Source organism: Oenanthe melanoleuca, chromosome 15, assembly GCF_029582105.1.
Source record: "Oenanthe melanoleuca isolate GR-GAL-2019-014 chromosome 15, OMel1.0, whole genome shotgun sequence".
Taxonomy (NCBI): Eukaryota; Metazoa; Chordata; class Aves; order Passeriformes; family Muscicapidae; genus Oenanthe; species Oenanthe melanoleuca.
This window is the reverse complement of record NC_079349.1, coordinates 2,695,041-2,710,080: the sequence shown is the minus strand read 5'-3', so window position 1 is coordinate 2,710,080 and position 15,040 is coordinate 2,695,041. Positions and strand designations below refer to the sequence as shown.

The window sequence follows — 15,040 nt, the reverse complement described above, 5'->3', positions numbered from 1 at the left end:
ATGTGCTGCTGGTGGAAATGGCCCCACAGCTGCCAGGAGGTGTTGTATCCACACTCATCCTCCCAGGGGATTTGCTCTGCACATCTGGTCTGCCTGGCTTGATCCCATGGGTTACACAACAGCTGGGGGATGGGGATGGGCAGTGGAGCTGGCAGGGATTCCTCTGCTGGGGATGGGGATGGAGGTGTGGGGATTTTTCTGTGCTGGAGTGTTGAGCTGCTCCCCTCTGCTCTCCCCAGACTGCAATAAGGTCACTGACCAGTGCCTGTCTTACTTCAAACGTTGTGGGAATATCTGCCAGATTGACCTGAGGTACTGCAAGCAAGTGACGAAGGAGGGCTGTGAGCAGTTCATAGCAGAGATGTCCGTAAGTGTCCAGTTCGGGCAGGTGGAAGAAAAACTTCTGCAAAAACTGAGTTAGTTAAAGGACTTGTGTAAATACTGGGGCGAGGGGGGGAAGGGACTAAGAACATGTAGGGATTTTATTTTCAATTGGGAACTTGGAATATCAGAAAATGCCGCGATTGGATTTTACAACTCTTGTTGAGGAGAGAACAACGTGAAACTACCCATGTTAAGAATTTCAACTTGTGCCACTAATTCAGTCCACCTGGGATGTCCTGCACTGGCTCTTATGCAAATTCATAAGGCGACTGTTACCGATGATAATTGTTCACACCCTGGAAGAGGACTGAGCTCCAAGAAATACTGTTATTTAAAATACCACAGCATGTGCTTGGTAGTGTAAATTTGATTTCTGCTTTTCATTTCTTAAAACAAGAAAAAAAAAAAATTGGTGTCATTTAAGTGGACCACGCACTGCATTTCTGCCTTCTTAACACGTTTTGTTTTGTTACATCTTACATTATGCAGAACTATTTTTGTACAAAAATTGTTTAAAAATTATTTATGCAATGTTTGAATGCATTACCAGTGTTTCGGTTTTGATTGCCAATTTTTATCTTTACTTATGGTAGGCGAGAACTTAACCTATACTTCGTAGGCAGTATCTATCTACAAACGTGCCCAGGTCAGGAAAAGTAGGTTCATACTTTCAACTTAAAGCATGTTTTAATGGAAGTTTATATCCTGCTTTGTATACTTCAGAAGTGACATAAGCATGTTGTGGAAATAAGGTGTAAATTATAGTTGAAGTAAAACACTTTTATCTGTATAGAAATCACCTTTTTCTCAAAATTTTAAAAAAATTCCAATTTCAGCTTTTGCACATAGGAGGGTTTCACTCTGTAGCATGAGCTCTTGTACTCAATATAAAAATTAATTTATACAGTGAGTCCAGCAGTAGAATAAATGGTCAAACGTAGTCTCTCTTTCTTTGAAGTGTGAGTTGAGTTCTCATTTAAGGTTTATAACATGGTTATTTCCTGATTGTAAAATTCTGCATTCATAAGTGCCATTGTTGTACGGTGTTGTTTTCGTAGACCTTCCTGATGCAGTTTTACCTTTGTTGAATTTGTATAAACAATTGTACAAAAACAGGTGCTGGCTCTGCACGTTTCTGTCGGGGCAGGGGGGGAGTGGCTGCAGGCAGCTCTGGCTCAGGGTTCTGAGCATTTTCCAGGGCATCGTTACATCCACATCTCCATTCCTCCAGCAGGGACCTGCCCAGCTCAGGCTCCAGGAGCACTGGCAGCTTGAGAACATTTAAACTGGAGCTGAGTAACCCCCAGCACTGCCCAGACTGGGTAAGAAAAGAGACACAGGCTGAGAGAGCCCATCACCCATCTTTATTAAGCTTGAGTGGCTAATGAGCAGCATGGAAATAACAGCGAGGGCACGTCTGTCTTCATTAGCCTCCCCTCTGGACAGACTCCAGGAATTAAGTACCATTAAAAAGTTACTTCTAAAAAATAAAGCCATTGAGAGGTTTGCTCCCTTCTGAAAAATATGCAGTAGAGGTTGGAGTTGTGTTTTGTGTGAGGAGGAGCGGCTTTTTCTTCCAAGCCAGTCTAACACTTCACGAAGGTAAGAGCAGGTGCCAGTGCAGCACAGGTCCAGTTCTCAGGTGCTACACCCTCAGCCAGGCACAGCCTTGGTTCTGGAGCGTTGCTGCCACACGGGGAATCAAAGGAGACGTACCTTTAATCAACTCTGCTTAAAGAATAATTGGACACACGTGGTCCTTCCTCACCTCTTTTTTTACAGTGAACTTTCACCAATCCCAGTCGTGGCTGTGCTTGGGGCACAGGGATCCTGTTCTCATCCCCAGCTCCTCTTGCTGATCCCTTCCCCAGGTCATTGCTCACAGACATCCTACAGGGAGGGACCCTACACTTCCTGCTCCAAGAGGACCTGGACGCCAGCTCATGGCACAAAGCCTGACCCTGGTGCAAGAGCTGACAGCAATACAGGGTCCTCAGCAGCCCTGGGAAGCTGGTTTGGGTGACTTGGCTTTGGGTAAAAGTCTGTGAACAGGAGATTTTAAACAAAAACTGCTCCAGCCTCCCCCTCCCCTACTTAAGGTTAGTAATGCTGTACATTCCACCTTAGCAGCAGGAGATGGTGCCCCTGATCAGGATTCACAGTAACATCAGGCTGTCAGCACATGGAGTACAATCATCACAGATTAATAGTTACAACAGGCATGAGCAGATGAAGGACCACACTAACATGGTTTACCTACAGTACCCCTTCTTAAAAAAATAGTTTATTCCTAAACTAAAAATCACTCAGTAACTGGTTTTTGGAGCCCACCAGACAGAGCCCAGTGGTGGCCCCTGAGCCCTGCAAAGTGATGGAGTGTTTCATACACTGACAGAGAACAGCCAAGACAGCACACGTGTCATGACAGACATTCAGAGGGAGCAATCAGCATAAAGCAAGACTGCTTAAGGGCTTCTGTGCAGGAACAGTTCATGGCAGTGCTTCCTAAGCTGCGTCCGACACCAGCACCAGCCAGGCTGCCGAAACAGATACATTCTATCCATAGGGAAAAGCTGAATAATCAACTGATATATTCATTGCTTTTAATGCACTAGAGAACAAATAGGCTCAAGCAGAGGTTTTTACTGACCACTTGCCGAGTGCTGAATGCGTAAGGACAGGTAAGATTCTTCAGAAGAGAGCAAGAACTGCTGTAAACAGTTTGACTCCAACAATCTGTGGGGCTGTAAGGTCAGTGGGGCAGGGCCTGGGCCTGCCCAGCCCTGTGCTGCAGGAGCTGCTTGAAAAACCTTTCCCCAACTTGTATATCTTGCTGTTGCAAGGGCCGAGTTGAACCAAAGCACGGAGGCTGCCGTGTGCCCGTGTGCAGCACCCCAGGGATCCTGGCGCCAGGACGCTGCCCGGGCTAGGATTTGAAGACGTGCACGGCCCGCACCACGTACTGGCGGCAGATGGGGCACTCGCTCATCCTCTTGCCGCACTTGGTGCAGGTGACCATGTGGCCGCACTCCAGCAGCACGCAGTCGATCACGGCGTCCATGCAGATCCGGCACAGGCTGTCATCGTCCTCGTTCAGCTGCATCCTCTCCCCCTCTGCAAACCAACACAGAGGGAGGGCATGGCTCTGGGCCCTGCAGAGCCAGGGCACTTCCAGCCTAGCCAGCCTCCATCCCCTCACATGAACTTTTTTAAGCCCCAGCTACAAATTAATCTATATTCTTCCAAAGAACTAAGAACTAGAAAGCCCCTCGAGTGACTATCCAATATTTGGCTTTATTCCTTAAGCTCAAGAAACTATTTTCTATTCAGAATGTAATGACTGTGAAATAACATGCTGGATTAAAATTCAGAGCTTGTTGATTTTCCATCTCAGAGCTCACTGTTTGGCAGAACACTTTTCCTCAGAAGATTAAACACAATAATAATAAAGCAGACTAAGAAGTGGAAGCCTTAAGTAGGCCATAAAGGTGGCAGAAGTGAACACAACCTGTCAAGTTTCATTGCAAATAGTCACCATCCCCATCAATAACTGAACATTCCATCAATTCATGGTGAAAAAAATAAATCTTAAGTTCAAAGTTTTTTCCCCCAAATTTTGTGTGAGCAGGAATTGGTCGAAGGACAAATTACACAATGAAAGACTCCAACCACAGCATGGAGCAGAGGGTAGAACAGCAGCCACTGAGCTGCAGCCACAGAACCACAAGATTTATCATGAAAATGTGAACTGAGACCAAAGCACTTGGACCTTTTCCACTGTAGCTTTTAATTCTGCAGTAACAGACACGAAGTGCCCTGATCTGCATGGCTACAGAGCAGCTCTGGCTAATGCCCTGTGAAACCCAGCAAAGCACATGGAAGTGGTGCCAAGTTTCAGTTCTCTGAGGAACCAGTTCTCGGTTGTGCAATTTTACCTTCACTATGAAGCTGAGCTCTCCAAGCTATGGAAGTCTCAAAAAACCAGCACAATCCTGGAAAACTTTGTTTCATCACTACAGCCATGTTCAGCTACTCTGGGGGCACCCTGCATTGTTAAAACACATTTTCCACATGTTCCAGCAGAGCAGACCAAGTTCAGATACCGAGTTCTTCCACTGGCAGAACCAAAGCAGAAACTGGAAATCAGAAACTCAGTTGTCTTAAGAAAACAGAAATAAAGTATAAACCTACGTGTCTTGTGGTTCTCTTCATTCTCTCTGTATAGTCTGCTCACTTTTTCCACAAGTTCCCATTTTTCACAGCATCCTGAGTAGTTGACAAAATTGCAGGCAAGGATTTCCTTCAGCTGCCGAACACTCAAGCCTTCGATGTCTTCCAGACTGGAAATATCGGACAGGGAGGCCCTGGCCCTCTTCCTGGCCAGCCCCGGGGTCTGAAACACATCAGTTGTGTGGTTTTAACTGCCCTGGTTACTTCAGAGCCCCACAGCTGGAGCACATGAAGCTGCAACAGCTTGGCTAAAGTTTAATTCTTTTTTAAGTGTGTGCAGACATTGATTGCTAGACACAGAAAGCTCTGCAAGAACCAGAGCATGAGGCCAAATGTTGGCAGAGATCTAAAACACTTTATGGTGCCACATGCCAAAAATGTATTTTTTTGATAGTTCATATCTCACCTGCTCTTCTGCACTTTCTTCTTCTTCATTATTTACAGACGTTTCCGTTTGTCCCTGTGTACAAAATGAAACTCATCAGGATAAAAATCCATTTTATTCCCTTATAAAACATTTTCCTTTCTACCAAGGTGATCACAGGTGACAATGAAATGACATTTTGAAGTTCCAATTGCTACTAATCATTTCAGGTTTAAGTCACTTCTGACATGAACTAGGAATCTTTGCTAATTATCTCCAGCTTTCAGGTGCAGGGTACAAAAGGCGTTTTTCCTGCCCCTCCAAACTGCATAAATTGGTGTTTTGATACATAACTATATAAAAAAAAAAATAGAGCAATGCTATTGCATGAAACACTTTAATCACTGTACCCGTGAAGGTGTTCCACTTCCTGTGCTTCCCCTTCTGCTGGCCAGTTCTCCTGGGTTTGCCATGGACACAGAGGTGGAGAAGGGATGGGTAAAGAAGCCTGAGCTCTGGGAGCGTGACGAGCGCAGGCTGCCAGCGTCCATGTCCTCCTGTGAGCCCAGCCCGTGGTGGCACAGCACCAGGTCCACCAGGTCCTCCTTCTCCCTGCAGGTGTCCGTGGGGATGTTTCTGAGGATCAGGTACTGACGCAGATCCTTCACTTTCAATCTCATGAGCTGAGGGCGCTGGAAGGCCGTTTCTTGCAGCAAGTGACAAGTGGAACATCTTCGGAGATTCTCTTGTAAGACTGAACAAACTGAGCAAAAATCCTTTTTGCAGTCACAACACACGTGCTGAGGGGAAAGGAGGGAACCATTCAGCTGTGGGTCACAGGAAACAAATCCAGGGCCTGCTCTCTCCTTCTCCAGGTTACAGAATTTACTATTAGCTCTTCCACCATCAGTTGTGGCGACAGTTTTTAAGATTTAAATACAGAAAACTGCCCTGTCAGTTTTGCAGGTGCTCCAAGGGAGTCTCTCACTCTTTTGGCACTACTGAAGCTGATTTGAGGTTTCAGGGAAAAATATTATGACTAAACAAATGAATCAAGTACTCAAGTTGTAGTTCAGACAACAAACGAAACTAAAACCAATTTTATGGTCTGTTAAAATACTTCTGAATATACTGTCACTACTTCTTTCACATGTGTGACAACAGTATAACCCCAAACTTTAGAGAACCTACTGCTTCCTCAACTGATTCCAAGAACTCAGAGTAAGCCTTGCATGTGATGAATCACATGGGAGGGAAACACTCCCAAAAGCCCAGATGTCACAGCTCAAGAGAGCTTTGTACAAAGGACTCACAACACAAAAGCTGGAATAGACAAGACTGTCAGCATTCCAGCTGCTGTGAACAAACCCAAACTCCTCAAGGTTTTCAGGATTAAATTAATATTGGCATCAGAAATGTCCCTACACGGTGCTTCATTCACCAAAGCCTTGCCATGTGAACAGGACGCATAAGGGGAAAACAACACACAAACTGAGGGAAGAAGTTTCATGATTATCTGAAAGAGCTGCAGAGAATTAGGTCACTGAGGGGACAAAATCCTGGACAGTTGTGATATACAGAAATACTAAAAAATTAACAATCTCAGCTTTATTTATCTGCATTAACTCACCAACCTGCCTCCCAAAGAAGAGGCTGTTAGAGCACAACAGCATTGAGCAGAACTAAAGCTGGTCAGCAAACCAGAACTGCATGAGAACTTCTAGAAAGAAGCTCTAATATCTAATTGTGAGTTTTTAACTTTTCCATCACCCAGTCTGTTCAGTCCAGTACTCAGCCACTGTTTGATGCCATCTTCAAAACCAGATGTACTTTACTGTTTGAGATTCTGAAGCTCACACATGTATCTTACAAATCAGACTCCATTAATTTTCAGGCCAGCCCAGATTTGACACGTCACTGACTAACGAACATCAGGTTTACTAACTTCTAATCCTGGCTCACAGTGATTTCCTGTGACCTCAGAATAAGGCCCTTTCTCCCTCCCTCCCTGCCTATATCTGCCTCAGGTTTCTGAGAAATACACACTCATTTCCTAGTAAGCCACAGATGAGTTCAGAGGGGTAGAAATGCAGTGCAATAGGAAATATACTCACTTTTTTCCTGAAAACTGAGAAGGAGAGCCCACAGGCTTTGCAGACGATGTTGGTGCCGGCTGCAGCAGGAGCTGGATACGCCGAGAAGCCGGTGCTGGGTGTGAACCTGAAAGGGCCAGCCCCTCCCCCAAAGGCCGCCTGCTGGCCACGCACTGCTCCCGTCCCCATCACTTCATTCAGCAACCCGCAGCAGGAAGCCCACATGGAAGTAGCTCCCGCCTGAAAACATCACAGAGCAAACAAAATCAGTCTCTGAAACCTCACATCAGATGTGACTTGTGCTGAGGAGCCACTGCACTCCATCTGCCACCACCCCAGGAGTGTGTGGTGCCAGCTCCTGAGCTCCAGGATCCCAGCACGCTGTGGCAGCCCAGCTCCACTCCCAGCTGAAACCCAAAGTGGGAAAGATTTCCCTCCGAGAGGCCAAGGCAGGCACAGGGAGCTCACACTCACAACTCCTCTTCGAGAGAATTCCCCACAAAGAGTCAGGAATTTGAGGAGTGATGCAAGAGTAGAGCAAGGAAGGAGTGACTGACAGCCCATTGTAGGTGAGGGGCAAACCCAGAACGGTGACAGCAGGAGCAGCAACTTCTCATGATGAATGCAGAACTGTCCCTGCAGGAGCTGCTCCTCAACTCATCCAGCTTTTGCATGACTCACAACAAAACTCTCTCTAAAATAACATTCCTGGTTTTCAAACTTGAAAACCAACCTTCGTTAGAAGATAATTACAGTCTGGTTTCACTAAAAAAAAGACATTTTTCAAGATCTCCCCAAACCTCCTTGTTTTGTTGCCTTACAAAATGTCTAACAAAAGTCAAAATAAATCTAAATAAACTTACTTTCTATTGATTGTATCTCAGTTTTGAGTCACATAATCTTCAAACACTGGAAATTCTGAACACATAAACAAAGTGCTAATTTTTATCCCTGGAAGACTTTAGCACTGGATTCTCTATCAAAAGCTCATATTCTACTTAAAGGTGGAATTTGGACTCCAAGTTGGGCAGGTCACAAGTTTAATCACTGTCAGGTGGCTCCCTGAGACCTGCTAGAAAAAACACAAGGGGCAAACAGAATCACATCAGATTCTTCCTGGAAGGAAGCTGAGGGGTACAACTTCCTTTAAACACAATTATTTTTTCATACTTTTTCTTTAATAACTGTTCTTTTTTTCATTCCAAGGCACTAACATTTTTTTTTTCCCAAAGCACCAAGACAGAAAACAATTGGTTTTGAGACTTTTAATTTTTGCTGTAAAACCCCAAACAACCAGAACACACATTTCAGCTCTGTAATATGGTGATTTAATTCCTGTAGTAACTACACTAATTTCTAGATGAAGTTGCACATTTGCCCTGAACTGAACAGAATCCTCTCACATTTGTAGGGAACTTAATGCCAGAATAACAGAGGATAGGCCAGAACGTCTCCTTTCAAACCACAGAGAACAAAAGGTAAGAACAAGAGCTTCAGTTACAACACCAAATATACATTCTAATTAAACCCTCTCATCACTATGGGTATTTCAACAGCAGAATTCACCCTGGTGAAACAAGAACCCTCCGTGCCCTGGGGTGCCCAGGCACAGGAGATCTTCCTCAGCTTCCTCAGGGAGATGAACTCCAGCAGCCCTTCCCTGGCCTCCAGGGAGCTCTCACAGCTCACTCCAGCCTCAAACTAAAGCTTGTTTTATACTCTTCCACTATAAGCACTATGGAAATGCATTAATATTAATTTTCCCAGGACAAAACAATTATCCTGGTTTATTAGGCAATTAACTTGCAAGAAATACATCCTGAAAACCAATGATCTGAGTTTTAAAACTCAGAACTTCTGAAAAATACTTTCTCTCATCTTAAGGGAAAGCTGTAACACAACCATTCCTCTCATTCATCATCTACTCTTCAAAACTGAGGAGTTTATGTATCTAAAATATTTCAAAGCAGCTACACATAAATAACAGAAAATAAAATAATTAACTAAAAGGATCTGTCAAAATTCAACTTCCTTTTTTATACAACCATGGCCTGGTCAGAGGGTCACAGCAGCAGCAGGACACACAATGACTAAAAGGACATGAGACATTTGATACCACAACCTTTGCCTGAGAGTTTAACACCTGCTTCTTGGACTCATTTTATTCCACAGCCTGTACCAACTGTTCAGACATCACTGTCAACACCAAACATACCTATATTTTTAGGAACTTTCTGTTAGCCATTTTGGACACACAGAAGTTGTTGGTATCAAACAGAAAATCTCTTTATCTCCCTGCCAAGCACTCACTTAAGGTGAAAGGTAGGGCTACAGGCATTCATTTTCCCCTTAACCTACGTCACCTGTAGATTCCCTCTGTGCCTTCAGGTCATTAACTGATAATTGAATTACAGTGTCTAGACCCTCTGTAAAAGAAATGGTTGAAAAGCACCAACACAACACATACATTAACACACTAAAACAAAAAAATCTCTCTCTTGGGAATTAACCAAAACATTTCCAATTTCTACACCAAAGCCATCAGTCTCCGCTTCCATGGATGCCATCGGTATCTTCCCTGTCCATACCTTATGTGCATCTCCTAGGAGCAAAACCCTGCGTTCCAACTTCTCTGCGCTGTTTTTGGCTTTAAGGGTGTTTAGTTACCTGACGGGGATTTCACCTGCTGCTCCTGACACACCTGCGCAAGCTGGGTGTGCTCCCAAAGCCGCAGAACGACAGAAGAGCGGCGGGAGGGATTTCTTTTCAATGGTTTTAACTGAAACTTCCTCTTTACACCCACCCTCGGACCGAGCAGAGCTTTTCCGGGACGGCCCCGGGCGGGACGCGGCGCCTCAGGGGAGCGAGCGCGGCTCGGGCCCCGGGAGCGGCCGGGGGACCCTCACAGGCCCGGGCCGGCCGCTGACTCAGCGCGGGGCCCCTCGGCTCGGTGCTGCCGGACCGGCCGCCCCTCAGAGCTGGGCGGGACAGCGGCCGCGGCCTGAGGCGAGGCGGGAGGGGCGGCCCGGCCCGGCCATCCCGCCGGGCTCCCGGCCCCATCACCCTCCCCGGTTCGCCCCGTCCTCCTTCCTTCCTCGGCGAGGAAGAAGCGCTTTCTCGGCCAGCTGAACCCCTCGCCCTCACGGATCCCCCCCCTCACCTTCATGGCCGCTCCCGCCGCTCCAGCGCCGCGTCGCCCCCGCCCCGCGCCGACCCCGCCGGGCCGCCGCTCGGAGGGCGGGCCCTGCCGCCGCGCCGCGCGCCATTGGCTGCCGAGCCGCCGCGCCGCGCGCCCATTGGCTGCTGCGGACCGACGGCGAGAGGGAGCGGCCAATGGGAACAGAGGACACGGCGGGGCCGAGGGGGCGCGGAAATGCCCGAGCGCGGTGGGCACCGAGAGTGGCACCGGTGGTGTCAGTGGTGGTGTCACCCACGGGGCACCGATGGTGGCACCCATGCAGTCACCGATAGTGGCACCGATGGGGTATCCGAGGTGATGCTGCCCCTCCACTCAGCCTGGCTGCGTGCAGCTCTGCGCTCCTCAGGACAGGAGGGAAGGAGCTCCCGGAGAGAGTCCAGCCGAAGGCACAGACACAATGAAGGCTCTGGAGCATCTCTCTTACGAGGAGAGATGTGGGAGCTGTCTGCAGAAAAGGAGGCTGAGAGGGGATCTCAGCAACCCGCACAAACATCTCCAAGGGGTGCCAGGAGGATGGTGCAAGACTCTTTTTGGTGGTGCCCAGTGACAGGATGGAGAGGAATGGCCATAAACTAAAATACAAGAAGTTTCACCTCAACATGAGGAAGAGCTTCTTTCCACGGAGGGATTGGAACTGCCTGGGGAGGTTGTGGATTCTCCCCCTGTGGAAACCATCCAGTGCCACCCCTGCCATGGCAGGGACACCTTCCATTGTCCCAGGCTGCTCCAAGCCCTGTGCAGCTTGCCCTTGGACACTGCCAGGGATCCAGGGGCAGCCACAGCTGCTCTGGGCACCCTGTGCCAGGGCCTGCCCACCTCCTAAGTAAAGAATTTCCCCCTAACACCTAATCCTAATCCACCCTCTTTCAGTTTTATTCTACCAAGCCCTTTGGTGAGAAGCATTAAACTTGAGAAAAGATTTATTATCTTAAAATCCACTTCCACCAAGCTCCTAGATGCCATTATTATTTTCTCTAGTCTGTGAGCAGGATATATACATAAAGTAATAATCGTAGGTTGCAAGAACTGAAAGCTTTTAACCAGAAGATTACATTAAAGAAACCCCAGAAGTACAAACCTGACCAAGGCTTCAGGAAAGCTTTATGTAAGAGCACACAGGGCCAAGAATCAGGCAGGCCTTTGCCAGAAAGAGGAACAGACAAAAGTGGCTGAAAATAAACATGGAGCGCAAATCAAATTTACCCCTGCAAAGGGTTGGATGCAATCTACTAATTTCTGCAGGAAGGATCTATTTTTGGAGCAAATGAGATACAAGAAGTGGGTAAAAAAGAAAAACAAAATTGTATGTAATTGCCACGTGAATGGCACAGTCCTGGCAGCTTCAGGAGGAAGAGCAGATACTGCACACAGCCCAACTTCTGGATTTGCATTGACACCACACTTAAAATCAGGTCACCTTTTTTCAGAAATGCTTGTGCTCCTTGACAAGCTTAATATGTTCTGAACTTGTACACATGACTTAGTAAAAACCATCATTTTCCCCCCAATAATAGCTTGCCATTTTAGTCAAAGCTACAGAAAAAATAGAAAAGCCTTGTGAATACAACGTTGGACTTGCAATGGCACATTCCTCACATTTCTCATGCAAGGGATTACTTTACTTTATAAAATATCAGTACAGTTTGGTTTTTAAGAAGTTCTATGTCATCTAAACTCTGCCAATTCAGTCATCTTTGAAGTATCGAGTTACATACATACTTTTGTTAATAATATTAAATTAAAACATGAGAAGTCCCCACGCAGTCACTATAATGGGGTAAAAGCTGTCCCAAACCAAGCAAAACCCACCATTTTCCCTTTATCTCTGTTGAGGATTAGCTAACAAGAAATCCTCCCAAACACAGATGTTTTAGGGAGTAACGTGGGCCTGACAGAGCTGAGATCTGGTGACAGTGCTGGCAGCTGCACTTGCCACTCCTGCCTTAATTTGGGCAGATCTGGATGAATCATGTCCTTAACATGTGATTTGAGATGACTTTTACTGCATTAGTGTGCCCAGACTGTAACCACGCTGGGGGTTTTAAACGAGGATCTTTAACTGTAACAGCTACTCCGTGGGTGAAAAGGAGCATTTCAAGAGGTTCTATTAATAAAAGACTTGCCCTTGCTGAGCCTCCTGGATTGTGCCAAAGCAGCATTAAAAGATTTAAATCTATTACTGTGAGATGTCCCATTTCCTTCTGCCACCAAATAAGAAGTGACAACAAATCACTGCAGCTCCATAATCCCTCAAGGTTTTACACAGCACCAGAGACAGAATTAGGGAAGTGATTCTTCCCAGGAATATTAATTTGGTTTTAATTTAACAATCTGCAAAATTTAATAGTAGAGATAAAAAAGACAAATTTAATTGCTGGGCTATATCTGGGGATTTCAGGTTGGATATTAATGAGAAGAATCATGGAATCACAGAATCAGAATGGTTTGGGTTAGAAGGGATCCTAAAGATCATTTATTTCTCACCCCCCTGCCATGGGCAGGGACACTTTCCCCTATCCCAGATTACTCCAAGCCCTGTCCAACCTGGCCTTGGACACTGCCAGGGATCCAGGGGCAGCCACAGCTTCTCTGGGCACCCTGTGCCAGGGCCTCCCCACCCTCACAGGGAGGAATTTCTTCCCAAAATCCCATCTAACCCTGCCCTGTGCCAGTGGGAAGCCATTCCCTGTGTCCTGTCACTCCAGGCCCTTGTAAACAGTCTCCTTCCATCTTTCTTGTCAGCCCCTTCAGGCACTGGGAGGCCACAATTAGGTCACTCCAAAACTTCTCTTTTCCAGGCTGAACAGCCCCAATTCTCTCTGCCTTTCCTCACAGAAGTGCTCCATCCCTCAGATCATCCTGGTGCCCCCTCTGGCCTTGCTGCTGGGCACACACTACCTTTATTTAGGTAAGATAAAAGATGACTTTTTTAACTGTATTACCTAATCTTGGATGTAATACAATCAGTCATCTCTCACTGCTGGTTTTTAGGCATAAGAGCTGATTTAAATATACATTAAAAGTGTATGCTAAATGTTCTCTCTGCACCACGCACTGAAGGATTGTCAGCAGAGTTCACACTTTGGTTTCAGAGCACTGCACAGAAACATCAGAACCAGATGTTTGTCATTTCCCTCCCAGTCCTTGCACAGGCTGGCTGCAGCCTGGCCTTTATCTCACCCTCCTCCCCTCCCTGCCCTGCCACGCCACCAGTTCCGTGTTTCCACCCAGGCCATTGGGCTTTATTTTCAGGAAATGTCAGCAAATTGACCTTTATAACATAATAGCTGCTGTTACTTCCTGTGTTCTGTATTCAGACACAGCTCAATGAGTTCATTGAGGGCGAGGAAAGGATCATTAATTACGCCAGCAGCAGCAAGCTCCAATGTTAACTTTCTTAAATGTAAATGTATCCTAGAAAATTACTCCCCACTTGATTTGCCTCCTCCTCCTCCTCTCACCACCCCCAGGCATGAATCAGGAGCAGCGCAGTGGAAATCCCTGGGGACATGCAGATGTATAATAATATTGAGTTTTGTTTTGCTCTCACTTACAAAAATGAGAACTATTATAATAATTGGAGTATTTTCTTTGGGAATATGATGCCTTAATGAGGCACTTTAACAAGTTATCGAGAAAATAAAAACTTACATGTGGAAACATCTTTATGGCATCACAATTAACTTGCAGGAAGTCCAGAGGGGAGTGAATTCACTCTGTGGTGTTCTCTGTAACATGGAAATGCTTGCGTCAGAACACAGAGAAAATGTATTAGAGAGGTGGGCTCATCTAAATTTTATTGTATAAAAGATGTCACTTTTTACCCCTTGGGGTTTTTGACTTGCAGAAAACTCCACCTTGTAGCCTGTGCAGAATAAATGGCATCTTTTTAAATCAGACTCTGTGTCTGTTTAGAGAGCTCCCAAAATCAGCAACCCCACCAAGCCACTGCCTATGGTCACCTGTACCTCACCTGGTACAAGTGTGGCCATCTCCGTTGATCACAGATCATTAACTTCCAAGACCATCAAGTCCAACCTGTGACCAATCACCAAAGCCTCTTGCAAAGTGCCATGTCTACTTGTTTTTCGGACACTTCCAGGTATGATGACTCCATCACATCCCTGGTCAGCCCCTTCCAATGCTTCACTGCTCTTTTAGTGAAGAAATTCTAGCTGATGTCCAGCCACAGCCTCCCCTGGCCCAGCCTGAGGCCGTTCCTCTCCTCCTGTACCTGTTCCTGGAGCAAAGCCCGATCCTCCCTCACTGTCCCTCCTGTCAGAGACACAAGGCCCCTGAGCCTCCTCTTCTCCAGGCTGACCCCCTTCCCCACCTCCCTCAGGAATTCTCCAGCTCCTTCCCAGCTCTGTTCCCTTCCCTGGACACGCTCCAGCCCCTCAAGGTCTTGCCTGACGTGAGGGGCCCGGAACTGACCCCAGGATTTACGGTGCCTCAGCAGTGCCAGCACTGAGGGGAAATGTCTGTTCCTTTACCTAGTAGATAACTCCTCAGGGCTGCAGCGGCCCAAGCGCAGCCCGTCCCCTGGCCATCCCCAGCCGCGGCCTGTCCATCGCTGTTCCTGGCTGCAATGCGGGGCAGCCCGCGGGAGCAGCTCCGCCAACGGGCGGACCCTTCTCTCCCCGGAACGTCTCTCTCGCGCCCGTTCCGTCGGGCCGGCCCGGCCGTGTCGGCGCACAGCCCCTCCTGTGATTGGCTGCGGCGCCGCGCGCTCGCCGGCGGCGGGGGCGGTGATTGGCCGGCGGGGGGGCG

The 15,040-nt window shown here is 47.0% G+C and overlaps 2 protein-coding genes across 10 annotated transcripts in view; one reads left to right on the top strand and one right to left on the bottom strand.

Annotated features, from left to right (window-relative positions):
- Positions 1-1,499, top strand: part of KDM2B (lysine demethylase 2B) — a 106,075-nt gene extending 104,576 nt beyond the window's left edge. For all 5 annotated transcript variants that reach the window (XM_056504610.1, XM_056504609.1, XM_056504613.1 and 2 more), the window contains one exon: positions 240-1,499. In XM_056504610.1, the coding sequence (XP_056360585.1) occupies positions 240-421 (182 nt within the window). In that variant the 3' untranslated portion in view covers positions 422-1,499. The remainder of the gene's footprint in view (positions 1-239) is intronic.
- A 227-nt stretch (positions 1,500-1,726) lies between these two features.
- On the bottom strand, positions 1,727-14,984 carry RNF34 (ring finger protein 34). Of its 5 annotated transcripts, none has more exons than XR_008841704.1 (7): positions 10,232-11,178; positions 7,093-7,311; positions 5,389-5,778; positions 5,021-5,074; positions 4,576-4,777; positions 2,134-3,498; positions 1,727-2,100 (listed from the first exon to the last, which is right to left on the bottom strand). XR_008841704.1 is itself a non-coding variant. In XM_056504617.1 (7 exons), the coding sequence occupies exons 2-7, from the start codon at positions 13,931-13,933 to the stop codon at positions 3,311-3,313; spliced, it is 1,065 nt and encodes a 354-aa protein (XP_056360592.1). In that variant the 5' UTR covers positions 13,934-13,998; positions 14,764-14,984; the 3' UTR covers positions 1,727-3,310. The 5 variants fall into 5 exon arrangements, 4 of the variants coding, with proteins under 4 accessions (XP_056360592.1, XP_056360590.1, XP_056360594.1 ...); XM_056504617.1 differs by lacking the exon at positions 10,232-11,178 and adding exons at positions 13,922-13,998; positions 14,764-14,984 and having other exon boundaries at positions 1,727-3,498; XM_056504615.1 differs by having other exon boundaries at positions 1,727-3,498.
- Between the last annotated feature and the right edge of the window lie 56 nt (positions 14,985-15,040).

Excerpts from the sequence above, each read along its gene's own strand:
- RNF34 (XM_056504615.1), bottom strand. The coding sequence starts at position 10,528 with ATGGGTGCCACCATCGGTGCCCCGTGGGTGACACCACCACTGACACCA. Across the intron at positions 5,075-5,388 it reads GAAGTGGAACACCTTCACGG|GGACAAACGGAAACGTCTGT; the intron begins GTACAGTGATTA and ends TTTTGTACACAG. Across the intron at positions 3,499-4,575 it reads TGAAGAGAACCACAAGACAC|AGGGGGAGAGGATGCAGCTG; the intron begins GTAGGTTTATAC and ends GTTGGTTTGCAG.